Below are 15,124 nucleotides of genomic sequence, written 5' to 3' on the forward strand. Positions count from 1 at the left end.
CTATAAAGATCAGTTAACACTAAACAGTCTATAAAGATCAGTTAACACTAAACAGTCTATAAAGATCAGTTAACACTAAACAGTCTATAAAGATCAGTTAACACTAAACAGTCTATAAAGATCAGTTAACACTAAACAGTCTATAAAGATCAGTTAACACTAAACAGTCTATAAAGATCAGTTAACACTAAACAGTCTATAAAGATCAGTTAACACTAAACAGTCTATAAAGATCAGTTAACACTAAACAGTCTATAAAGATCAGTTAACACTAAACAGTCTATAAAGATCAGTTAACACTAAACAGTCTATAAAGATCAGTTAACACTAAACAGTCTATAAAGATCAGTTAACACTAAACAGTCTATAAAGATCAGTTAACACTAAACAGTCTATAAAGATCAGTTAACACTAAACAGTCTATAAAGATCAGTTAACACTAAACAGTCTATAAAGCTCAGTTAGCACTAAACATTTTCACATTTACATTTTAGTCATTTAGCAGACGCTCTTATCCAGAGCGACTTACAGTTAGTGAGTGCATACGTTTTCCATACTGGCCCCCCGTGGGAATCGAACCCACAACCCTGGCGTTGCAAGCGCCATGCTCTACCAACTGAGCTACAGGAGGCCTAAAGCAGTCTATAAAGTTCCGTTAGCACTAAACACCCCCCACATTGAAAGTCAATGCTCCGTTCAGTTCAATAAGGAAAACTCCAATAAATCCAGATGGTAGATTTAAATAAGGATTGATCTAATCTCACCAGTTAAAGTTGCACAGTTTAGAAAATAATCCATAGGAAATCCACAAACCAAAAAGGCACTAAAGTAATACTGCAAAAAATGTGGCAAAGCAATTAACTTTTTGTCCTGAATACAAAATGTTATGTTTGGGGCAAATCCATTGCAACACATTACTGAGTACCTCTCGCCATATCTTCAAGCATAGTGGTGGCTGCATCATGTTATGGTTATGCTTGTATTCGTTAAGGACAGGAGTTTTTCAGGATAAAAAAGAAACGTAATGGAGCTAAGCACATCAAAATCCTACAGTAAAACCTGGTTCAGTCTGCTTTCCACCAGACACTGGGAGACTAGAGGAAAACCTGGTTCAGTCTGCTTTCCACCAGACACTGGGAGACTAGAGGAAAACCTGGTTCAGTCTGCTTTCCACCAGACACTGGGAGACTAGAGGAAAACCTGGTTCAGTCTGCTTTCCACCAGACACTGGGAGACTAGAGGAAAACCTGGTTCAGTCTGCTTTCCACCAGACACTGGGAGATGAATTCACCTTTCAGCAGGACAATAACCTAAAACACAAGGCCAAATCTACACTGGATGTGCTTACCAAGAAGACGGTGGCCTAGTTACAGTTTTGACTTAAATCTACTTGAACATCTATGGCAACACCTGAAAACGGTTGTCTAGCAATGATCAACAACCAATTTGACAGAGCTTGAAGAATTCTGAAAAGAATAAAGGGCAAATGTTGCACAATCCAGGTGTGGAAAGCTCTTAGAGACTTACCCAGAAAGACTCCACAGCGGTAATCGCTGCCAAAGATGCTTCTACAACCGGTCGATCGTGAGGCATTCCTAGTCATTCACCAAACAGCCTTCAGCTGGAAGACTGTCCCCCTTTTCAGCGGAGAGAGGGGGGACGGTGAGTCGGTGAGGGGCAGCCTCATAAGTAATACAACAAATTATCTATACCAGTGTGATCATGTACCTAAAATGTTGAAATATAATTTCAAAATGCTCTGAGAAGAACAACATTGGCAGGGCTATTCAATATGTAGTGATAATGTACTGGGCCTATAGCCTACTACACAAACCTCATTGCTACAGAACTGGTTTTAATTAGTTAGTGCATTCGGGAAAGTATTCAGACCCCTTGACTTTTCCCACATTTTGTTACATTACAGCTGTCATGACTTGCCCTCATGGGTTGAGGATCAAACATGGCAAAGGTTTCAACACACCCTTTCCTGGGGGCCAGTTTTATGACCGGTCGTAAATACCGTGCAGACTTTCTCTTCCTTGCCATGAAGTATTGGGAGAAAGGACCCCTTTGTTAACAAAGAAAGTCTTCCCGCCAAGACTCCAACATCCAAAAGTGGATAATGAAACAATATTCCTACTTAAAAGAATGTGGGAAATGGTTGGTGGGGACTTAAAGAACAATCATGTCAAATTCGTTACTATGTTGTGATGTCATTAAAGATGGTGGAACAACATAACTGTATCTCTGGGGGGCTACACTTCCCAGTTATGGGGTTTGCATCTAATTGTTGTATAAAACGAATGAATAAGTATAATAATACTTTTGTGAAGATAACGATGTGATTTTAGCATTCTAGATGAGATGATTGTTTTCCATATTGATTTGTTCTCAGTCAGTGGCCACGCCCAGATGAGCACAAACATGATGAAACGCCCCTTATAGTGCATAAAAAGCCTTGAAAAACATTTAAACATTAGACCAGCAGACGTGAAGCGTGAGCTAAACGTTACAAAATGGTTTAAAACTACAACTCCATTACCAAAGGAAGACCAAGCATACTACGGTATAAGACGGATGTTGCAAATGGTAGAATTTCTACAAGACCAAGAAGCGTGAAGCTGAACAAAATGGTTCGATCAGAAAGACCAGAAAACGTGAGACGTTAGTCCACACGTTTGAAATGGAGAAACTCTGAAACTCTCAACCTCTACACGAGGTGAAGTAGAAGACAATGTACTAGACCTTATCATCTCAGTCTGCAGCTGGCATGTATAGTCGTCTAGAGAACTTTCACTAAAGACACAAGTTGGGAGAGGACAATCCCTCTCAGACAACCGCTGGTACATCTGAAGTATTCCTTCTTAACCACCACTACGACCAGAAACTCTACCAAGGACATTGGGATCTCTGGTGGGCAAACCAACGTCCTACATCATCAACTCAAATATCGAGGACAGCAACACGTAAATACATGTTGCATTTCTAATCCGAATGAACGTTATTAGGGTGCATAAGTATTATGATTACTGTGAGCGTAGTCTCCAAGGTAACCACGATAGTTTGAATCTCTATCTCTCCCTTCCACTCTGACCCCTCCTTCTACTCAAGCTTTCATGCTATTGTTAGTCCAGTCCTCTAGGGGCCTGTTTCCATTGGACAAACTGTAGACTTATCAATAACCTGTGTGTGTGTGTGTGTGTGTGTGTGTGTGTGTGTGTGTGTTTGTATTGTGTTATTATTTAGTTAGTTAGTAAAAAAATAATTAAGCCAATTTGTGTTTTGCTGATTCATCAATAAGGTTAGGGTTCTTGCAGGTTCAAGGATTATGCGACGTTCAGAATGAGACTGATAAGAGTTAATTATGTTATTGATATATAACATGTCTTCTAAGAGTTTAATTCGGGAGATAGTAACTCGTTAAACAACTTCTTCCATGGTGCCCCAAATTCCTAATGAGTTAATTGGTACATGATTAATTTAATCGAGTGACAATTAAACATAGTTAGGTGATTCGATAAATAACAGTCATACATTAAAGTAAGTCACGTCATGACACAGCCTTATTCTAAAATGGATCAAATTAATGTTGTTCCTCAATCTACACACAATACCCCATAATGACAAAGCGAAAACTGGTTTTTATAAATGTTAGCAAATTTATTAAAAATAAATGTACAAAAGTATTCAGACCCTTTGCTATGAGACTCGAAATTGAGCTCAGGTGCATCCTGTTTCCATTGATCATCCTTGATGTTTCTACAACTTGATTGGATTCCACCTGTGGTAAATTCAATTGATTGGACATGATTTGGAAATGCACACACCTGTCTATATAAGGTCCCACAGTTGACAGTGCATGTCAGAGCAAAAACCAAGCCATGAGGTCAAAGGAATTGTCCGTAGCGCTCCGAGAAAGGATTGTGTCGAGGCACAGATCTGGGGAAGGGTACCAAAAAATGTCTGCAGCATTGAAGGTCCCCAAGAACACAGTTGCCACCATCATTCTTAAATGGAAGAAGTTTAGAATCACCAAGACTCTTCCTAGAGCTGGCCGCCCGGCCAAACTGTGCAATCGGGGGAGAAGGGCCTTGGTCAGGGAGGTGACCAAGAACCCGATGGTCACTCTGACAGAGCTCTAGAGTTCCTCTGTGGAGATGGGAGAACCTTCTAGAAGGACAACCATCTCTGCAGCACTCCATCAATCAGGCCTTTATGGTAGAGTGGCCAGACGGAAGCCACTCCTCAGTGAAGTCACATGACAGCCTGCTTGGAGTTTGCCAAAAGGCACCTAAAGGACTCTCAGACCATGAGAAACAAGATTCTCTGGTCTGACGAAACCAAGATTGAACTCTTTGGCCTGAATGCTAAGCGTCACATCTGGAGGAAACCTGGCACCATCCCTACGGTGAAGCATGGTGGTGGCAGGATCATGCTGTGGGGTTGTTTTTCAGCGGCAGGGACTGGGAGACTAGTCAGGATCGAGGGAAAGATGAACGGAGCAAAGTACAGAGAGATCCTTGATGAAAACCTGCTCCAGAGTGCTCAGGACCTCAGACTGGGGCAAGGGTTCACCTTCCAACAGGTCAACGACCCGAAGGGCACAGCCAAGACAATGCAGGAGTGGCTTCGGGACAAGTCTCTGAATGTCCTTGAGTGGCCCAGCCAGAGCCCGGACTTGAACCCGATTGAACATCTCTGGAGAGACCTGAAAATAGCTGTGCAGTGACGCTCCCCATCCAACCTGACAGAGCTTGAGAGGATCTGCAGAGAAGAATGGGAGAAACTCCCCAAACACAGATGTGCCAAGTTTGTAGCGTCATACCCAAGAAGACTCAAGGCTGTAATTGCTGCCAAAGGTGCTTCAACAAAGTACTGAGTAAAGGGTCTGAATATTTATGTAAATGTGATATTTCTGTGTTTAAAAAAAATAAAATACATTTGCGAAAATATATTGTTTTTGCTTTGTCATTATGGGGTATTGTGTGTTGATTGATGAGGGGGAAAAACTATTTAATCAATGTTAGAATAAGGCTGTAACGTGACAAAGTGGAAAAAGTGAAGGGGTCCAAATACTTTCCGAATTCACTGTAATGTTGCAGCTCATGTTTTTTAAGTCATGTTTAAAAAAAAAATCTGAGCTGTAGATCTCGGCTTGCATTTTGACGTAGAAGACGGGATCTTGACTCAAAGGTTGGTTGTTCTACAAAGTATTGACTCAGGTGGACCGTAAAGGAAATCACACTACAAACTATCACCCTCATGCTCTTAAGGAAATTGTGAATGTCATGGATACATTAGAACTAGTAGATATATGGAGGCTTAAATATCCTGATTTTAGTGAGACATACATGGCCGAGACTCAATCAAGCTAGTCGTCTTGACTTCTTTCTTATGTCATTCTCGATGGCACCAAAAGTTTAAAAAGTGTTGATAGGGGACAGAATGCGGTCGGACCATCATATAATTCGCATATACATTACTCTTACTGAATTTCCACGTGGGCGAGGATATTGGAAATGTAATCAAAGCCTATTGATGATAACTTGTTTTTAACTATGACAGAGGAATTCATAACTGACTTTTTCCGACATAACATAGGTACAGCAAATCCCCTTATTGTATGGGACACCTTTAAATGTGCCTTTAGAGGCCATGCAATTCAGTACTCATCTCGAAATCAAAAGCAATTTAGGTGAAAAGAGTTTATACTAACAAAGGAAATAGAAGGTCTAACAGAACAGATAGATGGCAATAAAAACTGTAACATAGAGGCTCAGAATAAATTAGGGGAAAAACTAAAAGAAATGGAGAAACTTATTCAAGAAAGATCAAGTGTAATATATTATCAAAATAAAGCAAACTGGATGGAATATGGGGAAAAATGCACCAAATTCTTTTTTAATCTTCAACATAGGAATGCTACCAAAAATAATTTATTGAAACTGGTTACAAATGACGGAGTCACCCATGATTCACCAAATGATATTTTGAAGGAGGAAACAAGGTACTTTAAGCATATGTTTTCGTTTCAGTCGCCTCAATCTCCTCTAACTGAAGTTAATTGTAGAGATTTTTTTTCTATTGATAATGTAAAATTAACAGCCAAACAGAAAGACTCATGTGAAGGTGAAATTACAGAGGATGAACTTCTGGATGCAATTAGACTTTAAGTCCGGGAAAACTCCAGGGTTGGATGGTATACCAGTCGAGGTATACCAAACCTTTTTTGATATACTCAGAGGACCGTTGTTAGCATGTTTTAACCACTCCTATGTAAATGGTAGATTATCAGACACTCAAGAAGAAGGTCTGATCTCATTATAACTGAAACAGGATACAAGTGGAAAATATAAAGATCAAGTCCATTTGAAAAATTGGAGGCCCCTTACACTTCAGTGTTGTGATGCAAAAATTCTAGCAAAATGTATAGCGCATAGAATTAAAAAGGGATTGTCGGATATTATTCATTCTAATCAGACAGGTTTTTTACATGGAAGATACATTGGAGATAATATAAGGCAAGTATTGGAAACAATAGAACACTATGAAACATCTGGGAAACCAGGCCTGCTATTCATAGCAGACTTTGAAAAGGCTTTTGATAAAGTACGACTGGAGTTTATATAGAAATGCCTGGAGCATTTCAATTTTGGACAATCTCTTATGAATTGGGTTAAAATCATGTATAGTTACCCTAGGTGTAAAATAGTAAATAATGGCTATTTCTCAGAAAGTTTAAAACTGTCAAGAGGAGTGAAACAAGGTTGTCCACTATCGGGATATCTATTTATTATTGCCATCGAGATGTTAGCTATTAAAATCAGATCCAACAATAATATCAAGAGATTAGAAATCCAGGGCTTAAAAACAAAGGTGTCATTGTACACTGATGATTCATGTTTTCTTTTAAATCCACAATTTGAATCCCTCCACAGCCTCATAGAGGATCTAGATACATTTTCTAACCTCTCTGGATTACAACCAAATTATGATAAATGTACTATATTACGTATTGGATCACTAAAAAATACAATGTATACATTACCATGTAGTTTACCAATAAAATGGCCTGATGGTGATGTGGATATACTCGGAATACATATCCCAAATGAAATAAATGATCTCACTCCAATACATTTTAATAGAAAGTTAGCAAAAATAGATAAGATCTTGCTACCATGGAAAGGTAAATACCTGTCAATTTGTGGAAAAATCACCCTGTTTAACTCTTTAGTATTATCCCAGTTTACCTATTTTCTTATGGTCTTGCCTACGCCTAGCGAACAGTTTTTTAAAATTATATGAGAAAAAGATATTCCATTTTATTTGGAACGGCAAGCCAGACAAAATTAAACGGGTCTATTTATATAATGAATATGAATTCGGAGGACAGAAATTATTAAATATTAAAGCTTTAGACCTATCACTAAAAGCTTCAGTCATACAAAAGTTATACTTAAATCCGAACTGGTTCTCTAGCAAATTAGTAAGATTGTCTCACCCAGTGTTCAAGAATGGCCTTTTTCCCTTTATTCAGATTACAACCGCTCATTTTCAGTTATTTGAAAAGGAAATAATCTCCCAAATATCACTATTTCTAAACCAAGCCATAGAAAGTTGGTTGCAATTTCAATTTAATCCTCCAGAAACGACAGAACAAATAATGCAACAAATATTGTGGTTAAACTCAAATATACTAATTGATAAAAAACCTTTTTTTTTTTGACAAAATGTTTAAAAAAGGTATAATCTTCGTAAATGATATCATCGGTAGGACTGGTGGAGTTATGTCGCACATGCAGCTAACAAAAACAAATGTCTGCTCTACCCAAAATTACAACCAAATAATTGCAGCATTACCGCAAAAATGGAAGAGGAAAGTGGAAGGGGGAAAAAGTAAGGAACTTGTCTGTCGGCCTTGCATTAAAGAATATAATTGGTTAAAGAAAATTGTGATAAATAAAAAAGTATACCAGTTTCATTTAAGGACCAAAGGATTGACAGCCGTCCCATATAGATTGCAAAATAGTTGGGAAGAGATTTTTGACGTACCGATCCCATGGCATAGTGTTTATGAATTGATACGCAAAACGACGCCGGATTCAAAACGTATAATTTTTCAATTTAAATTATTATATAAAGTTCTTGCTACCAATAGAATGTTATTTATATGGGGGATACAATCTTCCCAGCTCTGCAGATTTTGCTGCGAAGAGACAGAATCATTAGATCATTTGTTTTGGTACTGTCCATTTGTAGCTTGTTTTTGGACACAGGTCCAGGAATGGCTAAAGGATTGCAATATTTACCTGGAGCTAACCCTGCAGATAGCACTACTGGGTGATCTGAAAAGTCATAGTCAATCGATCAATAATATAATAATACTTTTAGCAAAAATGTTTATTTTCAATTTACGATCTGTAGAAACAATGAGAATAGAAAGGTTCAGAACTTTTGTAAAACATCACAGTACAGTTGAAATATATATGGCAAATAGAAATCCAATATGGATGGTGTTAAGAGATAGATGGGAGGTGTTTTATGTGGAGCTTTGAAGGATGGGACTAATAACAACAACTAATAACAACAGGATAACTAATGTAAAGCATACTGTGTCCATAATAAGTATATAGGTCATAGGTTGAGAGCTTTTGTGAAAGAGCACAGTTAGAAAGATATGGCATATAGAAGCAAACCGGATGGACATCATGAAAATGATCAGAGGAAGTTCAGGAGTAAAAACAAACAAAATATAATTATTGTAGAATTTGACTGTGTCCATAAAATGTATATAGTATGTATAAGCTGGAAGTAGAGGCCTAAGCGTTGTTGTTCACTAGTTTACTCCAATTAGGGAAGGGGTGGTGGGGTTGGAAAGTAATGAAGGGAAATATTATGTATGTATGTATGTATGTACAGTGGGGGAAAAAAAGTATTTAGTCAGCCACCAATTGTGCAAGTTCTCCCACTTAAAAAGATGAGAGAGGCCAGTAATTTTCATCATAGGTTCACGTCAACTATGACAGACAAAATGTGGGGAAAAAATCCAGATAATCAAATTGTAGAATTTTTTATAGTTTATTTGCAAATTATGGTGGAAAATAAGTATTTGGTCAACAACAAAAGTTTCTCAATACTTTGTTATATACCCTTTGTTGGCAATGACACAGGTCAAACGTTTTCTGTAAGTCTTCACAAGGTTTTCACACACTGTTGCTGGTATTTTGGCCCATTCCTCCATGCAGATCTCCTCTAGAGCAGTTATGTTTTGGGGCTGTCGCTGAGCAACACGGACTTTCAACTCCCTCCAAAGATTTTCTATGGGGTGGAGATCTGGAGACTGGCTAGGCCACTCCAGGACCTTGAAATGCTTCTTACGAAGCCACTCCTTCGTTGCCCGGGCGGTGTGTTTGGGATCATTGTCATCCTGAAAGACCTAGCCACAATTCATCTTCAATGCCCTTGCTGATGGAAGGAGGTTTTCACTCAAAATCTCACGAGACATGGCCCCATTCATTCTTTCCTTTACACGGATCAGTCATCCTGGTCCCTTTGCAGAAAAACAGCCCCAAAGCATGATGTTTCCACCCCCATGCTTCACAGTAGGTATGGTGTTCTTTGGATGCAACTCAGCATTCTTTGTCCTCCAAACGCGACGAGTTGAGTTTTTACCTAAAAGTTCTATTTTGGTTTCATCTGACCATATGACATTCTCCCAATCCTCTTCTGGATCATCCAAATGCACTCTAGCAAACTTCAGACGGGCCTGGACATGTACTGGCTTAAGCAGGGTGACACGTCTGGCACTGCAGGATTTGAGTCCCTGGCGGCGTAGTGTGTTACTGTTGGTAGGCTTTGTTACTTTGGTCCCAGCTCTCTGCAGGTCATTCACTAGGTCCCCCCGTGTGGTTCTGGGATGTTTGCTCACCGTTCTTGTGATCATTTTGACCCCACGGGTGAGATCTTGCGTGGCGCCCCAGATCGAGGGAGATTATCAGTGGTCTTGTATGTCTTCCATTTCCTAATAATTGCTCCCACAGTTGATTTCTTCAAACCAAGCTGCTTACCTATTGCAGATTCAGTCTTCCCAGCCTGGTGCAGGTCTACAATTTTGTTTCTGGTGTCCTTTGACAGCTCTTTGGTCTTGGCCATAGTAGAGTTTGGAGTGTGACTGTTTGAGGTTGTGGACAGGTGTCTTTTTATACTGATAACAAGTTCAAACAGGTGCCATTAATACAGGTAATGAGTGGAGGACAGAGGAGCCTCTTAAAGAAGAAGTTACAGGTCTGTGAGAGCCAGAAATCTTGCTTGTTTGTAGGTGACCAAATACTTATTTTCTACCATAATTTGCAAATAAATTCATTAAAAATCCTACAATGTGATTTTCTGGATTTTTTTTTCTCAATTTTTCTGTCATAGTTGACGTGTACCTATGATGAAAATTACAGGCCTCTCTCATCTTTTTAAGTGGGAGAACTTGCACAATTGGTGGCTGACTAAATACTTTCTTTCCCCACTGTATGTATGTATGTACAGTGGGGAGAACAAGTATTTGATACACTGCCGATTTTGCAGGTTTTCCTACTTACAAAGCATGTAGAGGTCTGTAATTTTTATCATACAGCGGGGAAAAAATGTATTTAGTCAGCCACCAATTGTGCAAGTTCTCCCACTTAAAAAGATGAGAGGGGCCTGTAATTTCCATCATAGGTACACGTCAACTATGACAGACAAATTGAGGAAAAAAAATCCAGAAAATCACATTATAGGATTTTTTATGAATTTATTTGCAAATTATGGTGGAAAATAAGTGCGTCGTAAAGGTGTAAATTCCTAAGTCTGAATCGGCCCCTAGAAGAGGTGTGTACTTTTTGTAAGGCCTGCTTCTAATACAGTGAAGATCAGATGGATACAGTGAAGATCAGATGGATGGGGGTACAGTATGTTGTCCAGTAGAACAGCATGTATAGGGGTCTGGGGTTAGCCTTGTAAACAAACATCACTAATCAAGAGGACTGTGTGTCTTCCTTCCTTTCACAGCCCGGTGGTGTCCCCTAGCTCAGGTCCTCACCTCACCCCCCTGACCCTTGGTCTGCTCTCCTGGGGCCCCACTAACCCTCCTGTAGATCCTAACTCACTGGGAACCCCAGTCCACACTAACCCCTTCAGCCCGGCTCCTCCCCCCATGTCTCCCTCCAACCCGTTCCTCTCTCTCCTCCAGCGTAACCCTTTCTATGAGGAGCTCCTAGCTGACCAGGCTCTACAGCGTAACTCTGCCCAGCCCTATCCCTGGTGTTCTAGCTTTGCCTCCTATCTCTCAGTAGCACCGCAAACCTGGTCCACCAACCCTAACCCTGTACCCATCCTGCCCTTAACCCAAGACCGCCCAGACACACAGGACTGCACTAACACTGGTGTGAAGGAGCACGGCCCCTTCCCAAAACCTCCTGAAGAAGAGAAGAGCCCCAACACTAAGGATGAAGAACCAGCAGCAGCAGTCCAAACTAGCCAGAGACCCCTCCCTCCCCTCCCAAAGACTGAGACTGTGCCCTCTGCTACCTCTCACCTCTGTGAGGAAGACATGTCCTATGCTAAGGCTGCGACTGCATCATCCCACTCTGCCACTGGCTCAGACAACATGGCTGCTTTAGACTTGATGGGGGAGTTCTCTGATGATCGATGCTGGGCGACATATAATGATGTCATCCAGTCAGACGCATTAGATCGATCCAGATCCCATCTGGGAGACATGTGTGTTGATAAAGAGAAGACCAGATCCTCTGAAGCAAGGATAGAGGACTGGCCAATCGGCATGGCCTTAGAATCGTATAACTCACTAGAACTTTCCAATACGCTTCTACACTCTTTCAGTTCTCAAGCTCACAGTCCACTAAAAACATGTCAGTCCACTACTGGGACGTCTAGTGGTGAGAAGGTCAATGAAGACATTGAGGATTACAGATCAGAGGATCAATATTCAGAACACCCTCTTATGGAGTCAGTTGTAGTCCAACATTCTCTCTCAGAAGAACACCCGCTCCAACGGTCCCACTCGGAGGGCACAAGGAGGAACAGCGTTGAGGACCTGACTCCATCGTTCGACAGCGACCCTGGCGTTGTAACCCTGGGGTCGTTGTCCTTTGTCCAGCAGCATAATTCTTCTGACCTCCTCTCCTCCTCCTCCTCCGCTCCTCTCTCTCTAACTGTTGAACCCAGCACCTCCTCCTCTCCAGCTCTCTCCTCTCTCCCTGCCCCGCCCCCTGCTACTGTGAGGTTATCAGTAAGCACGGTCTCGGCCAAACACCCTTTCTCCACTGCACAGCCAGTGATTGGTGCATCGCAAGCTGGCATGCCCCAGGAGACACATCCGGCAGCCAATCAGCAGATCAGGTGAGGTCACATGTTTACTGGGAAGTGTGGGGGGGGTGTAGCTTAAGCAACAGGGCCTCAAGATCTTCTTCTGTCAGCGACTTCCATAGTTGATGCAAAGATGAGCCCTCTATTTAACTCTATGGCGACTGACTATCTGGGGTTCTCCTGCTCCTTCCACTCCCTCTCCTCTGCTGACGATCTGGGGTTCTCCTGCTCCTTCCACTGCCTCTCCTCTGCTGACTATCTGGGGTTCTCCTGCTCCTTCCACTGCCTCTCCTCTGCTGACTATCTGGGGTTCTCCTGCTCCTTCCACTGCCTCTCCTCTGCTAACTATCTGGGGTTCTCCTGCTCCTTCCACTGCCTCTCCTCTGCTGACTATCTGGGGTTCTCCTGCTCCTTCCACTGCCTCTCCTCTGCTGACTATCTGGGGTTCTCCTGCTCCTTCCACTGCCTCTCCTCTGCTGACTATCTGGGGTTCTCCTGCTCCTTCCACTGCCTCTCCTCTGCTGACTATCTGGGGTTCTCCTGCTCCTTCCACTCCCTCTCCTCTGCTGACTATTTGGGGTTCTCCTGCTCCTTCCACTGCCTCTCCTCTGCTGACTATCTGAGGTTCTCCGTTTTCTTCTGTGTGAAAATCTTCTCTTCTATCTCTCAACTGACACACACCAGACTCCTCTGTGTTTCTTGTCTCTATGGCCAGTGGGATGAGCCCTGAAGTTAACCATCCCCCCCTCCCCCCTCAAGGAAAGGTAGTATAGACCCCTTTCTGTGTTTGCAAACATTGCCACACGAGGGCCATGCTCGGAAGTTGGTGGCAGAACAAGGGGGACTTCTAGAAAGACGGCAAGAAAAGCCTCTATTTACATGTTGCTTATGAGGCATTTCACACAAATGCTTTTGGATTATAATTGGATTTTCAGGCTCGTATGAATGTCCTGCTTAATATAATGTGTCATCATCGCAAATCAACTGCATTATACTAAAAAAACACTTCAACCGTTAAAATGGCTCTTTGTCAATGAGCATCCAAAATAGTTATTTTGCAAAGATCACAACCAAATATAATCTTAGCGACTGTTCAAGCAAGAATCAAAACATAATTGTAAGCGTACGAGAACCCCAAAATTATTTTGTTTAGAAGTAATAAAAACATCAATCTAGACTATGTTGAATGGCCGCAGATGGCGATGGCTTTCTTACTGCCGCCAAGTGTTGCGCTCATCTGTGCATGATGTCAGTGTGTTGTGTACTGGAAAAAGGTATATTCACACTCAGACAGACCTGTCAATAACACTGCTATGAGGGGGGAGTCCTGGAGGTTAAAGATGGAGTTGACAGGGTTTGTCTGTGTCAAATGAGGATATTTCACTTAATGGTTTCCTCGCTTAATGGGTTTTACTGTATTTAGGTGATTCTGTTATTCGTTGTATTTAATGGCTGCTTGATTTGAGGCGTTTCAAATTATCACTACATTTCACTGACAATGATGATCTTTGACATTTCTCTGTGAAACTATCTTCAACTCAAAATGGACAGGTTCAAATCCGGGGTCTGAAAGATGGACTTTTCATTTTGTTCCCTTTTCTCTCAGTGATCCATCTTACTGTATGTCCCTTTACAGTCCTCACCCAGTGAAGCCCCTGACCCCAGAGGAGAGGAGACGGGCGGAACGTTCCGAGGGGCGGACGGTGCTGGAGAAACTCAAGTCCTCCATCCAGCCTGGGAGGAGCAGCCAGCCCACCGAGCAGCAGCCTGAGAAGAAAAAAGTACAGACTAGTTACATTTACGTCGTTTAGCAGACGCTCTTATCCAGAGAGACTTACAGGAGCAATTAGGGTTAAGTGCCTTGCTCAAGGGCACATCAACAGATTTTTCACCTAGTCGGCTCGGGGATTAGAACCAGAGACCTTTCGGTTACTGGCACAACGCTCTTAACCACTAAGCTACCTGCCGCCTCTTAGCACATACCACACAGAAATACCACACAGAAATACTACACAGAAATACTACACAGAAATACTACACAGAAATACTACACAGAAATACTACACAGAAATACCACACAGAAATACTACACAGAAATACTACACAGAAATACTACACAGAAATACCACACAGAAATACCACACAGAAAGCACAAACTGAAGCAATTGGCAGTTTCTCTGTTTAACTGAACTTAATCCAACCTCTGTTTCCCCTTCTCTCTCTCTCTCTCTCTCCTGTTGTTTTGACCTCTCCTCTCTCTCCCTCTCTCCCTCTCCTAGTCTCTGACGGCGGGAGCTGGGCCTTACTACCACCTGACCCACAGTGAGCTGGTCGCCCTCCTCCTCCGACAGGAGGCGGACCTACACCGGCAGAGGGCGGAGTTTGACCAACAGGGGGCGTTGCTAGCGAAGCGGGAGGCGGAGTTGAAGAAAATGAAGCCTCAGGTTAGGGACCTGGAGGACTACATAGACACCCTGCTGGTTCGCATTATGGAGCAGACTCCCACCATCCTGCAGGTTGGCACCAAGCTCAAGTGACCAAGAGAGGGATTGATGGAAGGGGGGGGCGGTAACTAGCGCCTAGGGTTGTGACATCCCAGGTTTTCCAGAAATCCTGGTTGGAAGATTCCCAGAATCAGGATGGAACAAGCAGGGAATCTGGGAATACTCTAACTGGGATATCTGGAAAACCTGAGAATTTTGGTTGCCGGAATTTTACAAACCCTGCTTGCACCCCTCTACTCTGACTCTCCGTAACGACGACA

At 41.9% G+C, this 15,124-nt stretch overlaps 1 protein-coding gene across 1 annotated transcript in view; it reads left to right on the forward strand.

Moving 5' to 3' along the window:
- Positions 1–14,897, forward strand: part of rab11fip5a (RAB11 family interacting protein 5a (class I)) — a gene marked incomplete at both ends in the record, with an annotated part of 80,728 nt that extends 65,831 nt beyond the window's left edge. The window contains 2 exons of the mRNA XM_084182019.1: positions 13,997–14,141; positions 14,640–14,897. Coding sequence (XP_084038145.1) covers positions 13,997–14,141; positions 14,640–14,897 — 403 coding nt within the window. The remainder of the gene's footprint in view (positions 1–13,996; positions 14,142–14,639) is intronic.
- Positions 14,898–15,124: the final 227 nt, after the last annotated feature.

This window comes from Coregonus lavaretus (genome assembly GCF_964263955.1).
Source record: "Coregonus lavaretus genome assembly, chromosome: 18".
NCBI classification, from domain to species: Eukaryota; Metazoa; Chordata; class Actinopteri; order Salmoniformes; family Salmonidae; genus Coregonus; species Coregonus lavaretus.